Here is a 15,957-nt window from a genome sequence, read left to right as displayed (position 1 = left end):
AAAACACATCCGTAGATTATTGAAAATAAAATATCGAAAATGCTGTTGAATCAAATTTTACTAAGCTGTACATATGATAAAAGAGAACAGTAAAATACTGTGTAACATTCACTGACCCATAAATTGTTTATATGTAATTCCTGTGTTGTAGCTATGTTGATGTAATTCCTGTGTTGTAGCTATGAGAGTGTACAGAGAGATAGGGGATGTTGGTATGGTCACTTCTCTCCAACAGATCAAGGTAACTTTTTTCTGTTATGTGATGCTCTGTGCAATAAATATACTCCACCCCTACATACAATGTACCTTACACCCTGTTCTCACATTTGTTTTTAAAATATGTTATTATCAGGTAATACATGTATATACAATTACATAAAGATATATAAATAAATGGATTAGACAACAGGCTAAACCTATATTCAATTGGTCCTTTCCAATATTTTCTCACATTGACTATCATAGAATTGTGCCAGAACTACCTCCTCTTTAAAAGTACATTGATTTATGTGTATGCCAAAGTTTTGGTATCCAGTAAATGGAAGGGATTACTGGTGCTGTAGGAGACATATAGTCCAGTGGAAATAATGTTATGTACATTTGTATGTGGATCTGTAACAAGAGGATGATATGGAAACAGATATAAACATTGATTACTAGGAAACATCTACATATTACTTATATGTTCTGTTGTAGCACCTCGAGGACAGGAATCTACTGTCTGGCTACATCGCCATGTACCTGGCCGAGTTCAACCTTGCACAGGATCTGTTCCTGGCCTCGGGGAAACCACTGGCTGCTCTCGAGGTGGGTCATGTAGATTACGTTGATACATGGGTACTAGGACTAATGTTTTACACCTGTTGTAAGATTAGATGTTTGGTTTGATTGATTGATGTGTAAAATAACATGCAGTATATATGTAACTTATACATGTATGGTTACTTAAAATAAAATAACATACAATATGTAACTTATACATGTATGGTTATTTCAAATAAACAAATCACAAAATTTTAGTTTTAATAAGATGTTTTCTCCACAACCATGATAACTTTGAACATATAAACATATCTAGGATTAGAAAGAAAAAAAAAGATATGATAAGTGATATTCATTAGGTTATGTCTTGTATACAATATGTCTATGTGTCGGAACAGATGCGACGAGACCTGTTACATTGGGACAGTGCCCTACAGCTGGCCAAGGCCCTGGCTCCTGAACAGATCCCATACATCTCGCGCGAGTATGCCCAGCAATTGGAGTTCACCGGGGATTACATGAATGCCCTGTCACATTACGAAAAAGGTGTGACTCGACAAGATAAAGATCGTGAACATGATGAGGTCTGTGCTGCGGGGATAGCTCGTATGTCTATCCGGATGGGAGATATCCGTAGGTAGGTATAATATCTATCTTTGTACCAGACATAGCTCGTATGTCTATCCGGATGGGAGATATCCGTAGGTAGGTATAATATCTATCTTTGTACCAGACATAGCTCGTATGTCTATCCGGATGGGAGATATCCGTAGGTAGGTATAATATCTATCTTTGTACCAGACGTAGCTCGTATGTCTATCCGGATGGGAGATATTCGTAGGTAGGTATAATATCTATCTTTGTAGCAGACGTAGCTCGTATGTCTATCCGGATGGGAGATATTCGTAGGTAGGTATAATATCTATCTTTGTACCAGACACAGCTCGTATGTCTATCCGGATGGGAGATATCCGTAGGTAGGTATCTTTGTACCAGACATAGCTCGTATGTCTATCCGGATGGGAGATATCCGTAGGTAGGTATAATATCTATCTTTGTACCAGACATAGCTCGTATGTCTATCCGGATAGGAGATATCCGTAGGTAGGTATAATCTTGTATGTCTATCTGGATGGGAGATATCCGTAGGTAGGTATAATCTTGTATGTCTATGCGGATGGGAGATATCCGTAGGTAGGTATAATATCTATCTTTGTACCAGACACAGCTCGTATGTCTATCTGATGGGAGATATCCGTAGGTAGGTATAATATCTATCTTTGTACCAGACACAGCTCGTATGTCTATCTGATGGGAGATATCCGTAGGTAGGTATAATATCTATCTTTGTACCAGACACAGCTCGTATGTCTATCTAGATGGGAGATATCCGTAGGTAGGTATCTTTGTACCAGACATAGCTCGTATGTCTATCCGGATGGGACATATCCGTAGGTAAGTACCGTAGGTAGGTATAATATCTATCTTTGTACCAGACATAGCTCGTATGTCTTTCCGGATAGGAGATATCCGTAGGTAGGTATAATATCTATCTTTGTACCAGACACAGCTCGTATGTCTATCCGGATGGGAGATATCCGTAGGTAGGTATAATATCTATCTTTGTACCAGACATAGCTCGTATGTCTATCCGGATGGGAGATATCCGTAGGTAGGTATAATATCTATCTTTGTACCAGACATAGCTCGTATGTCTATCCGGATAGGAGATATCCGTAGGTAGGTATCTTTGTACCAGACACAGCTCGTATGTCTATCCGGATGGGAGATATCCGTAGGTAGGTATAATATCTATCTTTGTACCAGACATAGCTCGTATGTCTATCCGGATAGGAGATATCCGTAGGTAGATATCTTTGTACCAGACATAGCTCGTATGTCTATCCGGATAGGAGATATCCGTAGGTAGGTATAATATCTATCTTTGTACCAGACATAGCTCGTATGTCTATCTAGATGGGAGATATCCGTAGGTAGGTATAATATCTATCTTTGTACCAGACATAGCTCGTATGTCTATCTAGATGGGAGATATCCGTAGGTAGGTATAATATCTATCTTTGTACCAGACATAGCTCGTATGTCTATCCGGATGGGAGTTATCCGTAGATAGGTATAATATCTATCTTTGTACCAGACACAGCTCGTATGTCTATCCGGATGGGAGATATCCGTAGGTAGGTATAATATCTATCTTTGTACCAGACACAGCTCGTATGTCTATCTAGATGGGAGATATCCGTAGGTAGGTATAATATCTATCTTTGTACCAGACATAGCTCGTATGTCTATCCGGATGGGAGATATCCGTAGGTAGGTATAATATCTATCTTTATACCAGACATAGCTCGTATGTCTATCCAGATGGGAGATATCCGTAGGTAGGTATCTTTGTACCAGACATATAGCTCGTATGTCTATCCGGATAGGAGATATCCGTAGGTAGGTATAATATCTATCTTTATACCAGACATAGCTCGTATGTCTATCCAGATGGGAGATATCCGTAGGTAGGTATCTTTGTACCAGACATATAGCTCGTATGTCTATCCGGATAGGAGATATCCGTAGGTAGGTATAATATCTATCTTTGTACCAGACATAGCTCGTATGTCTATCCGGATGGGAGTTATCCGTAAGGTAGGTATAATATCTATCTTTGTACCAGACACAGCTCGTATGTCTATCCGGATGGGAGATATCCGTAGGTAGGTATAATATCTATCTTTGTACCAGACATAGCTCGTATGTCTATCTAGATGGGAGATATCCGTAGGTAGGTATAATATCTATCTTTGTACCAGACATAGCTCGTATGTCTATCCGGATGGGAGTTATCCGTAGGTAGGTATAATATCTATCTTTGTACCAGACACAGCTCGTATGTCTATCCGGATGGGAGATATCCGTAGGTAGGTATAATATCTATCTTTGTACCAGACACAGCTCGTATGTCTATCCGGATGGGAGATATCCGTAGGTAGGTATAATATCTATCTTTGTACCAGACATAGCTCGTATGTCTATCCGGATAGGAGATATCCGTAGGTAGATATCTTTGTACCAGACATAGCTCGTATGTCTATCCGGATAGGAGATATCCGTAGGTAGGTATAATATCTATCTTTGTACCAGACATAGCTCATATGTCTATCTAGATGGGAGATATCCGTAGGTAGGTATAATATCTATCTTTGTACCAGACATAGCTCGTATGTCTATCTAGATGGGAGATATCCGTAGGTAGGTATAATATCTATCTTTGTACCAGACATAGCTCGTATGTCTATCCGGATGGGAGTTATCCGTAGGTAGGTATAATATCTATCTTTGTACCAGACACAGCTCGTATGTCTATCCGGATGGGAGATATCCGTAGGTAGGTATAATATCTATCTTTGTACCAGACACAGCTCGTATGTCTATCTAGATGGGAGATATCCGTAGGTAGGTATAATATCTATCTTTGTACCAGACATAGCTCGTATGTCTATCCGGATGGGAGATATCCGTAGGTAGGTATAATATCTATCTTTATACCAGACATAGCTCGTATGTCTATCCAGATGGGAGATATCCGTAGGTAGGTATCTTTGTACCAGACATATAGCTCGTATGTCTATCCGGATAGGAGATATCCGTAGGTAGGTATAATATCTATCTTTATACCAGACATAGCTTGTATGTCTATCCAGATGGGAGATATCCGTAGGTAGGTATCTTTGTACCAGACATATAGCTCGTATGTCTATCCGGATAGGAGATATCCGTAGGTAGGTATAATATCTATCTTTGTACCAGACATAGCTCGTATGTCTATCCGGATGGGAGATATCCGTAGGTAGGTATAATATCTATCTTTGTACCAGACATAGCTCGTATGTCTATCCAGATGGGAGATATCCGTAGGTAGGTATCTTTGTACCAGACATATAGCTCGTATGTCTATCCGGATAGGAGATATCCGTAGGTAGGTATAATATCTATCTTTGTACCAGACATAGCCTGTCTGTCTATCCGGATAGGAGATATCTGTAGGTAGGTATCTTTGTACCAGACACAGCTCGTATGTCTATCTAGATGGGACATACCCGTAGGTAGGTATAATATCTATCTTTGTACCAGACACAGCTTGTATGTCTATCCGGATGGGAGATATCCGTAGGTAGGTATAATATCTATCTTTGTAGCAGACATAGCCTGTCTGTCTGTCTGGAAGGTATCAGATCTGTATGTTGGTATGATATATCTGTCATTGGGTTAGTCCTGATACATATACAGTAAAATCTCTTTATAATTTAAAAGTATTCAGTTCTAACCTCTTTCTGGCAATAACATATGAATATATAAAGTGTTCAGTTCTAACCTATTTCTGGCAATAACATATGAATATATAAAGTGTTCAGTTCTAACCTATTTCTGGCAATAACGTATGAATACAAAATCCCAGTCAAAACACCTATATAATCCTTGTTAATTTGTGCCGTTATAATGTTTCCGCAAACAACATATTTCTAGTTTTAATGTATCAATTTCCCCTGGTATGACGTATGTGAGTACATGTAAGATACGCATTGGTAAACACTTACAATACTTTATTACACAAACATGGTCAAATTGTCAGCTGCTGGTATTTTGTCACAATTAAAAAGGGGAACTGATTACATTCAGTGTTTTTATCAGTAAGATATTAAATAGCTGTGGTCAGTTCTACAAAACAGCTGCTAGAAAAATGTCATCGTCAGCAATAGAGATAATACAAAGCGATCACTGATTACATCGTTTTTAAGCAATAGACAATTCAACCTTAACCATGCTGTGAAATAGTCATGGCCGTATCATTTGCTGTTTCTGTACATAATGTAAATATTGCTTTTGTTTCCTGTTATGAAATGTTAATATTAAAAACTTGAATTAAATTGTTAATAAGATCTGACTGTGTTACTTGTATTTCACACATGAAGTATACCTGTGATTTCCCCATGAAGGATATAACGTTTTCACCTTATAAGTATATATTTCGCCAGTCCCCAGCAATACGTTATAAATAGATTTTACTGTAAAGAAGATAGTCCTACAGAGATTTAATATTTGTATGTTGCCTTCGTATTGAGGCTACTGAGAACAATTTAAGGTATTTTATATTAAGATTAAGTTAAAATAAAATACATGATAAATTAAAAATTGTTTCATGATTATGTTTAGAAGGGAAAATGGGAATTTTACTTTCAATATATTGTTTATATATTGCGAAAAAACAGGATCAACTTTAGACTAACATGAAACTACAGTTTCCAGTTTTTATTGTATTATTGATATGTTATGATAATTGTCAGATTAAGGTTTCCAGGTTTTATTGTATTATTGATATGTTATCATAATTGTCTGATTAAGGTAACCAGTTTTTATTGTATTATTGATATGTTATGATAATTGTCAGATTAAGGTTTCCAGGTTTTATTGTATTATTGATATGTTATCATAATTGTCTGATTAAGGTAACCAGTTTTTATTGTATTATTTATATGTTATGATTATAGAGGTGTAAACATGGCCCTGAAGATGCCCAGTAGGATACTGAAGAAGGAGTGTGCCAGTATACTGGAGGGAATGAAGGTAACAGCCAGCCTCATTGTTTGGTTTCTGAAGATTAGATGGTCATAGTCTGACAGCATTAGAGAGAAAACTAAGTCTACATGAAGTATTATTTATTTGTAATATGGAGTCAGTATTAGTTTTAACAAAGGTATAAGATTTATACTTCAGGTCCTATCACTCCTGGCTTCATTTGATCTGTTTATTGACAAGTAAAAACAAACATATTATTTGTAATACCATGAAAGTACCTTCACTACACAAATTTTGTCTTTCAGCAATGGCAGGAAGCTGCCATGTTATACGAACATGGAGGTTACTATGACAAAGCGGCTTCTGTCTACATCCGCAGTAAGAATTGGTGAGTCGTACTTTGTCTCTGTATTTGAAGAGATGGTCGTATCATTCTTTCAGTGATGGGATGGTTGTATAATTCTTTCAATGATTGGATGGTTGTATCATTCTTTTAGTGATGGGATGGTTGTATCATTCTTTCAGTGATTGGATGGTTGTATCATTCTTTCAGTGATGGGATGGTTGTATCATTCTTTCTGTGAAAATTTGTGTGATTTCAGTTTGATATCAAAAATATAAAATGTTCATAATTCTTAGATGTAAAATTTGAAGTTTATCATATCTGTGGTATCCTAGGATATTTTCCCCCTAAAGATACATGGAGAAATAAGTTATGGAAAAACATTGTTCCATCAATCTCTAGTGTAACAATCTGTGTTTTACAGGAACAAAGTTGGAGAGCTTCTGTCACACATTACCTCTCCAAAGATCCACGCCCAGTATGCTAAGGCTAAGGAAGCAGACGGTCGCTACAAGGAGGCAGCGGACGCCTACAAACAGGCCAAGGACTGGGACAATGTCATCAGGTACATAAAGGATTCTCACCAGTACTCCTGGTCTGGCAAACATTGCATCTATATAGATATCTTGTGGATTTAAGTCTTTTATTCTAAGATAATAAATCCAAGTGTCAGACCTAGAATCTGGAATGATATCCATTTTGAATATTGCATAGCAGGTTATTTTGACGAGGTGCAAATTTTAGCTTATTAAGCGACTATTTTAATTTGAAACACTAAAGTATGAGCCGCTAAATGTTGACATCAGTGATAATTGACTATTTTACCCCAACACATCGCATGTTCTTAGCTGGAACTTACTTATACCAAGTCGTGGGCTTGACTTATGACTCGGGTGATGTAATAATTCATACAGACAAAAAACTGTATACACAGTACAGTACAGTACAACCAATCACCACCAGTACTGTGTCACGTCACAGTACAATACAACCAATCACCACCAGTAATTTGTCACGTTGAGGTACAATACAACCAATCACCACCAGTACTGTGTCACGTCACAGTACAATACAACCAATCACCACCAGTACTGTGTCACGTTGAGGTACAATAAAACCAATCACCACCAGTACTGTGTCGCGTCGCAGTACAATACAACCAATCACCAACAGTACTGTGTCACGTCGCAGTACAATACAACCAATCACCACCAGTACTGTGTCACGTCACAGTACAATACAACCAATCACCACCAGTACTGTGTCGCGTCACAGTACAATACAACCAATCACCACCAGTACTGTGTCACGACCAATCACCACCAGTACTGTGTCGCTTCGCATACACCTTGTACCTGCAGGTCTATACTGCTATACCTTACCAGTGATCCTGTCAACCATAATAGATACCCGTTTCTATGTTGGAACACAATTAAGTACCAATTGGGAAACTTGAGCGATAATTAAATGGACTAAAATTTAAAACTTGATTCAAGACGATAATATGCTAAATTTTACACTCACTAATTTAAATATAAGCTGCTATATTGTATTTGTGAAAACTACAGACTTTGAATTTGCCAGATTGAATGGTATTTGGTGATTTTTAATGTTTAAGTCAATATGTATCTCCAATAACTCATTAACAATAGCTGACTTTATTTTCAGGATAAACCTCGACTACCTACAGAACCCAGAGGAAGCTGTGAGAATTGTTCGTGATATTCAGTCTATAGAGGGAGCCAAGATGGTGGCTAAGTAAGTATCCTGTATCAGTGTACAAACTTCACTACTACAATACTTTAATACTGAGATCTGTTACAATATGTTAAATAGTGATAAACCATGTTAGTATAGTGGTCCAGAGGAATAGCATGAGTTAGCTCCCCTCCTCTGCCAGTACGTCCTCCCGTACAACCCCAGTTCTTTGTGGTCTAACCAGTACCAGGTAGTAACAATGACACGTTTTGCCTTTGGTAGGTTTTTCCAGAAGTTGAATGACTACTCGTCCGCTATCCAGTTCCTGGTGATGTCGAAGTGTAATGACGAGGCATTCCAGCTGGCTCAGACACATAATCAGATGGAGACGTACGCCGACATTATAGGTAGGTCAACCACAAGGGATGAGGTATATTGTCACATACCACTAGGATGTATTACATCATTATCTGTTAAAAAGTATGTATATATCACACATATTTTAATAGCCATAATACTTTATATACTTAAGATCTGAATAATGAATGAATCCTTCAAGAAATTTCTCACGAAAAAAAACTCAGGTTAAAGATAATGATTGAATTTAATGTTTAATTTCAAATGATTGATGTATTGTGTTCCAAGATTTATACCGAAACTTTACCATTTGTCAATGTCTAACGGAATGTTTTCCCTGTTCTCAGGTCCGGATGCTACCCCAGAAGACTACCAGAGCATTGCTCTCTATTTTGAGAATGAGAAGAACCACTTCCTGTCTGGAAAGTTCTTCCTTCTCAGTGGACAGTACAGCAGGGTAAGGGGAGATAACTTACTTTATCATGTTTGATACATCGGTGTAAATAATGTGTTCGGTATACAATGGAATTTTTACACTTAGTTACTGGTCCTTATTATTAAATTCATCAGAATTATCTTTTCTTCCTTCTCTAGCAAATTTAAAGCAACCTTTTATTCTCTTTATCCATGTTGTTTTTGGCTCATTTTCTGTCAAACAGCTTATTATATATGAAATATGGGTGCTTTGCCATTGTCAGCGAAAGTTTACCTAACTTTGTGTTAAACTGTTATACACATTACTGTTACTGATGACAGATTTGAACTGTCATATTTGCTGTATTTCCAGGCGATGAAGCACTTCCTGCGTTGTAGTGGTGAGGATGGCAGGGCTATAGAGCTGGCTATAGAGACTGTAGGACGAGCCAACGACACACAGCTCACTAGACAGCTCATAGATTTCCTCATGGGGGAGACAGATAACATTCCTAAGGTAACAGCTCACTAGACAGCTCATAGATTTCCTCATGGGGGAGACAGATAACATTCCTAAGGTAACAGCTCACTAGACAGCTCATAGATTTCCTCATGGGGGAGACAGATAACATTCCTAAGGTAACAGCTCACTAGACAACTCATAGATTTCCTCGGTGGGGGTTGGGGGGGGGGGGGGGGGGGGGGGCAGATAACATTCCTAAGGTAACAGCTCACTAGGCAACTCATAGATTTCCTCATGGGGGAGACGGATAACATTCCTAAGGTAACAGCTCACTAGACAACTCATAGATTTCCTCATGGGGAGACAGATAACATTCCTAAGGTAAACAGCTCACTAGACAGCTCATAGATTTCCTCATGGGGAGACAGATAACATTCCTAAGGTAACAGCTCACTAGACAACTCATAGATTTCCTCATGGGGGAGACAGATAACATTCCTAAGGTAAACAGCTCACTAGACAGCTCATAGATTTCCTCATGGGGAGACAGATAACATTCCTAAGGTAACAGCTCACTAGACAACTCATAGATTTCCTCATGGGGGAGACAGATAACATTCCTAAGGTAACAGGTCACTAGACAACTCATAGATTTCCTCATGGGGAGACAGATAACATTCCTAAGTTAACAGCTCACTAGACAACTCATAGATTTCCTCATGGGGGAGACAGATAACATTCCTAAGGTAACAGCTCACTAGACAGCTCATAGATTTCCTCAGTTGGGGGAGACAGATAACATTCCTAAGGTAACAGCTCACTAGACACACATAGATTTCCTCGGGGGGGGGGGGGGGGGGGGGGGGGGGGGTGCGTAGGTAACATTCCTAAGGTAACAACTCACTAGACAACTCATAGATTTCCTCATGGGGGAGACCGATAACATTCCTAAGGTAACAGCTCACTAGACAGCTCATAGATTTCCTCATGGGGGAGACAGATAACATTCCTAAGGTAACAGCTCACTAGACAGCTCATAGATTTCCTCAGTTGGGGGAGACAGATAACATTCCTAAGGTAACAGCTCACTAGACAGCTCATAGATTTCCTCATGGGGGAGACAGATAACATTCCTAGGGTAACAACTCACTAGACAACTCATAGATTTCCTCATGGGGGAGACAGATAACATTCCTAAGGCTACTGCTGAAATTGCTATCATTATCACTTTAAAAAAGTTTACTGTGTTTATCAGGTTTTGTTTTCATTAGGTACTGTATTAAGTGAATGTGTTAATATTGTAGGATGCCAAGTACCTATTCCGGCTGTATATGGCCCTGAAACAGTACAGAGAAGCAGCTCGCACTGCCATCATCATCGCTCGCGAGGAACAGAATGCTGGTACAGTTATGTTTTAATATCTGAAAAATACTTATTTCTGTGTATATTTTACACCTTGACATCATTTACCATAGGACATGGGGAGATAATTCAATTATATAGACATTAACTGTATAAATTAAAGATTTTTATACCAGAGGTTTGGTAAAATTCCAAATAATGATATAATCTATAAATGTAATGTCCCCTTTCCAGGTAACTATCGTAACGCCCACGACGTCCTATTAAATGTAATGTCCCCTTTCCAGGTAACTATCGTAACGCCCACGACGTCCTAATAAATGTAATGTCCCCTTTCCAGGTAACTATCGTAACGCCCACGACGTCCTAATAAATGTAATGTCCCCTTTCCAGGTAACTATCGTAACGCCCACGATGTCCTAATAAATGTAATGTCCCCTTTCCAGGTAACTATCGTAACGCCCACGATGTCCTAATAAATGTAATGTCCCCTTTCCAGGTAACTATCGTAACGCCCACGACGTCCTAATAAATGTAATGTCTCCTTTCCAGGTAACTATCGTAACGCCCACGATGTCCTAATAAATGTAATGTCTCCTTTCCAGGTAACTATCGTAACGCCCACGATGTCCTAATAAATGTAATGTCCCCTTTCCAGGTAACTATCGTAACGCCCACAATGTCCTAATAAATGTAATGTCACCTTTCCAGGTAACTATCGTAACGCCCACGACGTCCTATTAAATGTAATGTCCCCTTTCCAGGTAACTATCGTAACGCCCACGACGTCCTATTAAATGTAATGTCCCCTTTCCAGGTAACTATCGTAACGCCCACGACGTCCTAATAAATGTAATGTCCCCTTTCCAGGTAACTATCGTAACGCCCACGACGTCCTAATAAATGTAATGTCCCCTTTCCAGGTAACTATCGTAACGCCCACGACGTCCTAATAAATGTAATGTCCCCTTTCCAGGTAACTATCGTAACGCCCACGATGTCCTAATAAATGTAATGTCCCCTTTCCAGGTAACTATCGTAACGCCCACGACGTCCTAATAAATGTAATGTCTCCTTTCCAGGTAACTATCGTAACGCCCACGATGTCCTAATAAATGTAATGTCTCCTTTCCAGGTAACTATCGTAACGCCCACGATGTCCTAATAAATGTAATGTCCCCTTTCCAGGTAACTATCGTAACGCCCACAATGTCCTAATAAATGTAATGTCACCTTTCCAGGTAACTATCGTAACGCCCACGACGTCCTATTAAATGTAATGTCCCCTTTCCAGGTAACTATCGTAACGCCCACGACGTCCTAATAAATGTAATGTCACCTTTCCAGGTAACTATCGTAACGCCCACGACGTCCTAATAAATGTAATGTCCCCTTTCCAGGTAACTATCGTAACGCCCACGATGTCCTATTAAATGTAATGTCTCCTTTCCAGGTAACTATCGTAACGCCCACAATGTCCTAATAAATGTAATGTCCCCTTTCCAGGTAACTATCGTAACGCCCACGATGTCCTAATAAATGTAATGTCCCCTTTCCAGGTAACTACCGTAACGCCCACGACGTCCTAATAAATGTAATGTCTCCTTTCCAGGTAACTATCGTAACGCCCACGACGTCCTAATAAATGTAATGTCCCCTTTCCAGGTAACTACCGTAACGCCCACGACGTCCTATTCAGTATGTACCAGGAGTTGAAGGAACAGAAGATCAAGATTCCAGCAGAGATGGCTACCAACCTGATGATTCTCCACAGCTATATCCTCGTCAAGATCCACGTCAAACATGGCGACCATCTCAAGGGCGCTAGAATGCTCATCCGTGTGGCTAATAACATCAGCAAATTTCCTTCTCGTGAGTCTCTGATATGTCAGTTTATTGTCACGCCTGAGTGACTATGGTGTTACTATAATGCCAGGGTTGTCAACATTTTACTTTAAAGTTTTGCATTTAGAAAGTTGACACACCCTTTATTTATGAAATATCTTCCAGAGTTTATGGTTCAGTGACAGATAGTTGTACCTAGGGATATTAGGATAAGGGATTCTAAATATTTTGTGTTTAGCTGTTTCTCAAAAAGCGTCAATGTTATTCCACCAAACTTGAAATATAGTTCTGTTTAGTACGGATATCTCAACACACTCTACAGATTACATTAATTTCAATGCTTTGCTGTATGTTTGGGTCAAAACCTTATCTTTTGAGGAATTGATATCAAGTATTTATTGCTTCTCCAATTGACTTACAAATTAGTATATAGTCATTGGAATAACTTTCATGATAAATTATATCTTCTCACTTTTCAGAAAGAGTGATTTTTGGGTAAAAATGTCATATTTAGGTAAATTTTGAGAATTGAGTGATTTTGCAAAATTTGGTATTTGTTTTGTTATACTTAAATAAAAACATGTCTTATGTGTATACTGGGTGCTTCCAGGCTATCAAGTGGAGGCATTTAAAAAAAAAAAGATACTGAAAATTTTGTGAATGTTGACAAAACAGAACAGACGAGACATATACCGTAATTGTGTAATTTTTGGGGAAGATAATTTGATTTGGGTTAATACTCTGGTTTTCTACCTGACAGATAATTTGACTAGAGTTTATACTCTGGTTTTCTACCTTACATATAATTTAATTTGAGTTTATACTGGTTTTCTACCTTACATATAATTTGATTTGAGTTTATACTCTGGTTTTCTACCTTACAGATAATTTGATTTGAGTTTATACTGGTTTTCTACCTTACATATAATTTGATTTGAGTTTATACTGGTTTTCTACCTTACATATAATTTAATTTGAGTTTATACTGGTTTTCTACCTTACATATAATTTGATTTGAGTTTATACTCTGGTTTTCTACCTTACAGATAATTTGATTTGAGTTTATACTGGTTTTCTACCTTACAGATAATTTGATTTGAGTTTATACTGGTTTTCTACCTTACAGATAATTTTATTTGAGTTTATACTGGTTTTCTACCTTACATATAATTTGACTTGAGTTTATACTCTGGTTTTCTACCTTACAGATAATTTGATTTGAGTTTATACTCCGGTTTTCTACCTTACAGACAATTTGATTTGAGTTTATACTCTGGTTTTCTACCTTACAGATAATGTGATTTGAGTTTATACTCCGGTTTTCTACCTTACAGATAATTTGATTTGAGTTTATACTCTGGTTTTCTACCTTACAGATAATTTGATTTGAGTTTATACTCCGGTTTTCTACCTTACAGATAATTTGATTTGAGTTTATACTGGTTTTCTACCTTACAGATAATTTGATTTGAGTTTATACTCCGGTTTTCTACCTTACAGATAATTTAATTTGAGTTTATACTCTGGTTTTCTACCTTACAGATAATTTGATTTGAGTTTTTACTCTGGTTTACTACCTTACAGATAATTTGACTAGAGTTTATACTCTGGTTTTCTACCTTACATATAATTTAATTTGAGTTTATACTCCGGTTTTCTACCTTACATATAATTTGACTTGAGTTTATACTCTGGTTTTCTACCTTACAGACAATTTGATTTGAGTTTTTACTCTGGTTTACTACCTTACAGATACTTTGATTTGAGTTTTTACTGGTTTTCTGCCTTACAGATAATTTAACTTGAGTTTATACTCTGGTTTTCTACCTTACAGATAATTTGATTTGAGTTTATACTCTGTGTTACAGATATTGTGCCTATCCTCACGTCCACGGTTATCGAGTGTCACAGAGCCGGCCTTAAAAACTCCTCCTTCAGTTACGCTGCCATGTTAATGAGACCGGAGTACAGGAATCAAATTGATCTCAAGTTTAAGAAGAAGATAGAGATGATTGTCCGTAAGCCAGATAAGACCGAGGAGGAGGAACCCCTAACACCGTGTCCCTATTGTGGTTTTCAGTTACCAGAGACGGATCTTATGTGTCCAGAGTGTAAAAATAGCATACCGTACTGTACAATCACGGTGAGTGTAAAAATAACATACCGTACTGTACAATCACGGTGAGTGTAAAAATAACATACCGTACTGTACAATCATGGTGAGTGTAAAAATAACATACTTACTGTACAATCACGGTGAGTGTAAAAATAGCATACCATACTGTACAATCACGGTGAGTGTAAAAATAACATACCGTACTGTACAATCACGGTGAGTGTAAAATAGCATACCGTACTGTACAATTACGGTGAGTGTAAAAATAACATATCGTACTGTACAATCACGGTGAGTGTAAAAATAACATATCGTACTGTAGAATCACAGTGAGTGTAAAAATAACATATCGTACTGTACAATCACGGTAAGTGTAAAAATAACATACCGTACTGTACAATCACGGTGAGTGTAAAAATAACATACCGTACTGTACAATCACGGTGAGTGTAAAAATAACATACCGTACTGTACAATCACGGTGAGTGTAAAAATAGCATACCGTACTGTACAATCACGGTGAGTGTAAAAATAGCATACCGTACTGTACAATCACGGTGAGTGTAAAAATAACACACCGTACTGTACAATTACGGTGAGTGTAAAAATAACATACCGTACTGTACAATCACGGTGAGTGTAAAAATAACACACCGTACTGTACAATTACGGTGAGTGTAAAAATAACATACCGTACTGTACAATCACGGTGAGTGTAAAAATAACATACCGTACTGTACAATCACGGTGAGTGTAAAAATAACACACCGTACTGTACAATTACGGTGAGTGTAAAAATAACACACCGTACTGTACAATTACGGTGAGTGTAAAAATAACATACCGTACTGTACAATCACGGTGAGTGTAAAAATAACACACCGTACTGTACAATTACGGTGAGTGTAAAAATAACATACAGTACTGTACAATCACGGTAAGTGTAAAAATAACATACCGTACTGTACAATCACGGTGAGTGTAAAAATAACATACCGTACTGTACAA

At 37.9% G+C, this 15,957-nt stretch overlaps 1 protein-coding gene across 4 annotated transcripts in view; it reads left to right on the top strand.

Annotated features, from left to right (window-relative positions):
- Positions 1-15,957, top strand: part of LOC117328738 (WD repeat-containing protein 19-like) — a 47,218-nt gene that overhangs the window by 27,812 nt on the left and 3,449 nt on the right. For 2 of the 4 annotated variants that reach the window (XR_004533032.1, XM_033886249.1), the window contains exons 20-32: positions 180-241; positions 697-807; positions 1,161-1,399; positions 6,324-6,399; positions 6,657-6,739; positions 7,119-7,259; positions 8,363-8,452; positions 8,675-8,799; positions 9,097-9,206; positions 9,537-9,680; positions 10,931-11,027; positions 12,654-12,860; positions 14,702-14,976. Coding sequence is in view for 3 of the 4 variants with exons in the window: in XM_033886249.1 (XP_033742140.1) it covers positions 180-241; positions 697-807; positions 1,161-1,399; positions 6,324-6,399; positions 6,657-6,739; positions 7,119-7,259; positions 8,363-8,452; positions 8,675-8,799; positions 9,097-9,206; positions 9,537-9,680; positions 10,931-11,027; positions 12,654-12,860; positions 14,702-14,976 (1,760 nt within the window). In the remaining variant the exon portion in view is untranslated. The other 2 variants (XM_033886251.1, XM_033886250.1) reach the window with 2 other exon arrangements.

This window comes from Pecten maximus, chromosome 6, assembly GCF_902652985.1.
Source record: "Pecten maximus chromosome 6, xPecMax1.1, whole genome shotgun sequence".
Lineage (NCBI taxonomy): Eukaryota > Metazoa > Mollusca > Bivalvia > Pectinida > Pectinidae > Pecten > Pecten maximus.
The sequence above is the reverse complement of the archived record's forward strand: the minus strand, read 5'-3'. Positions and strand labels throughout refer to the sequence as shown.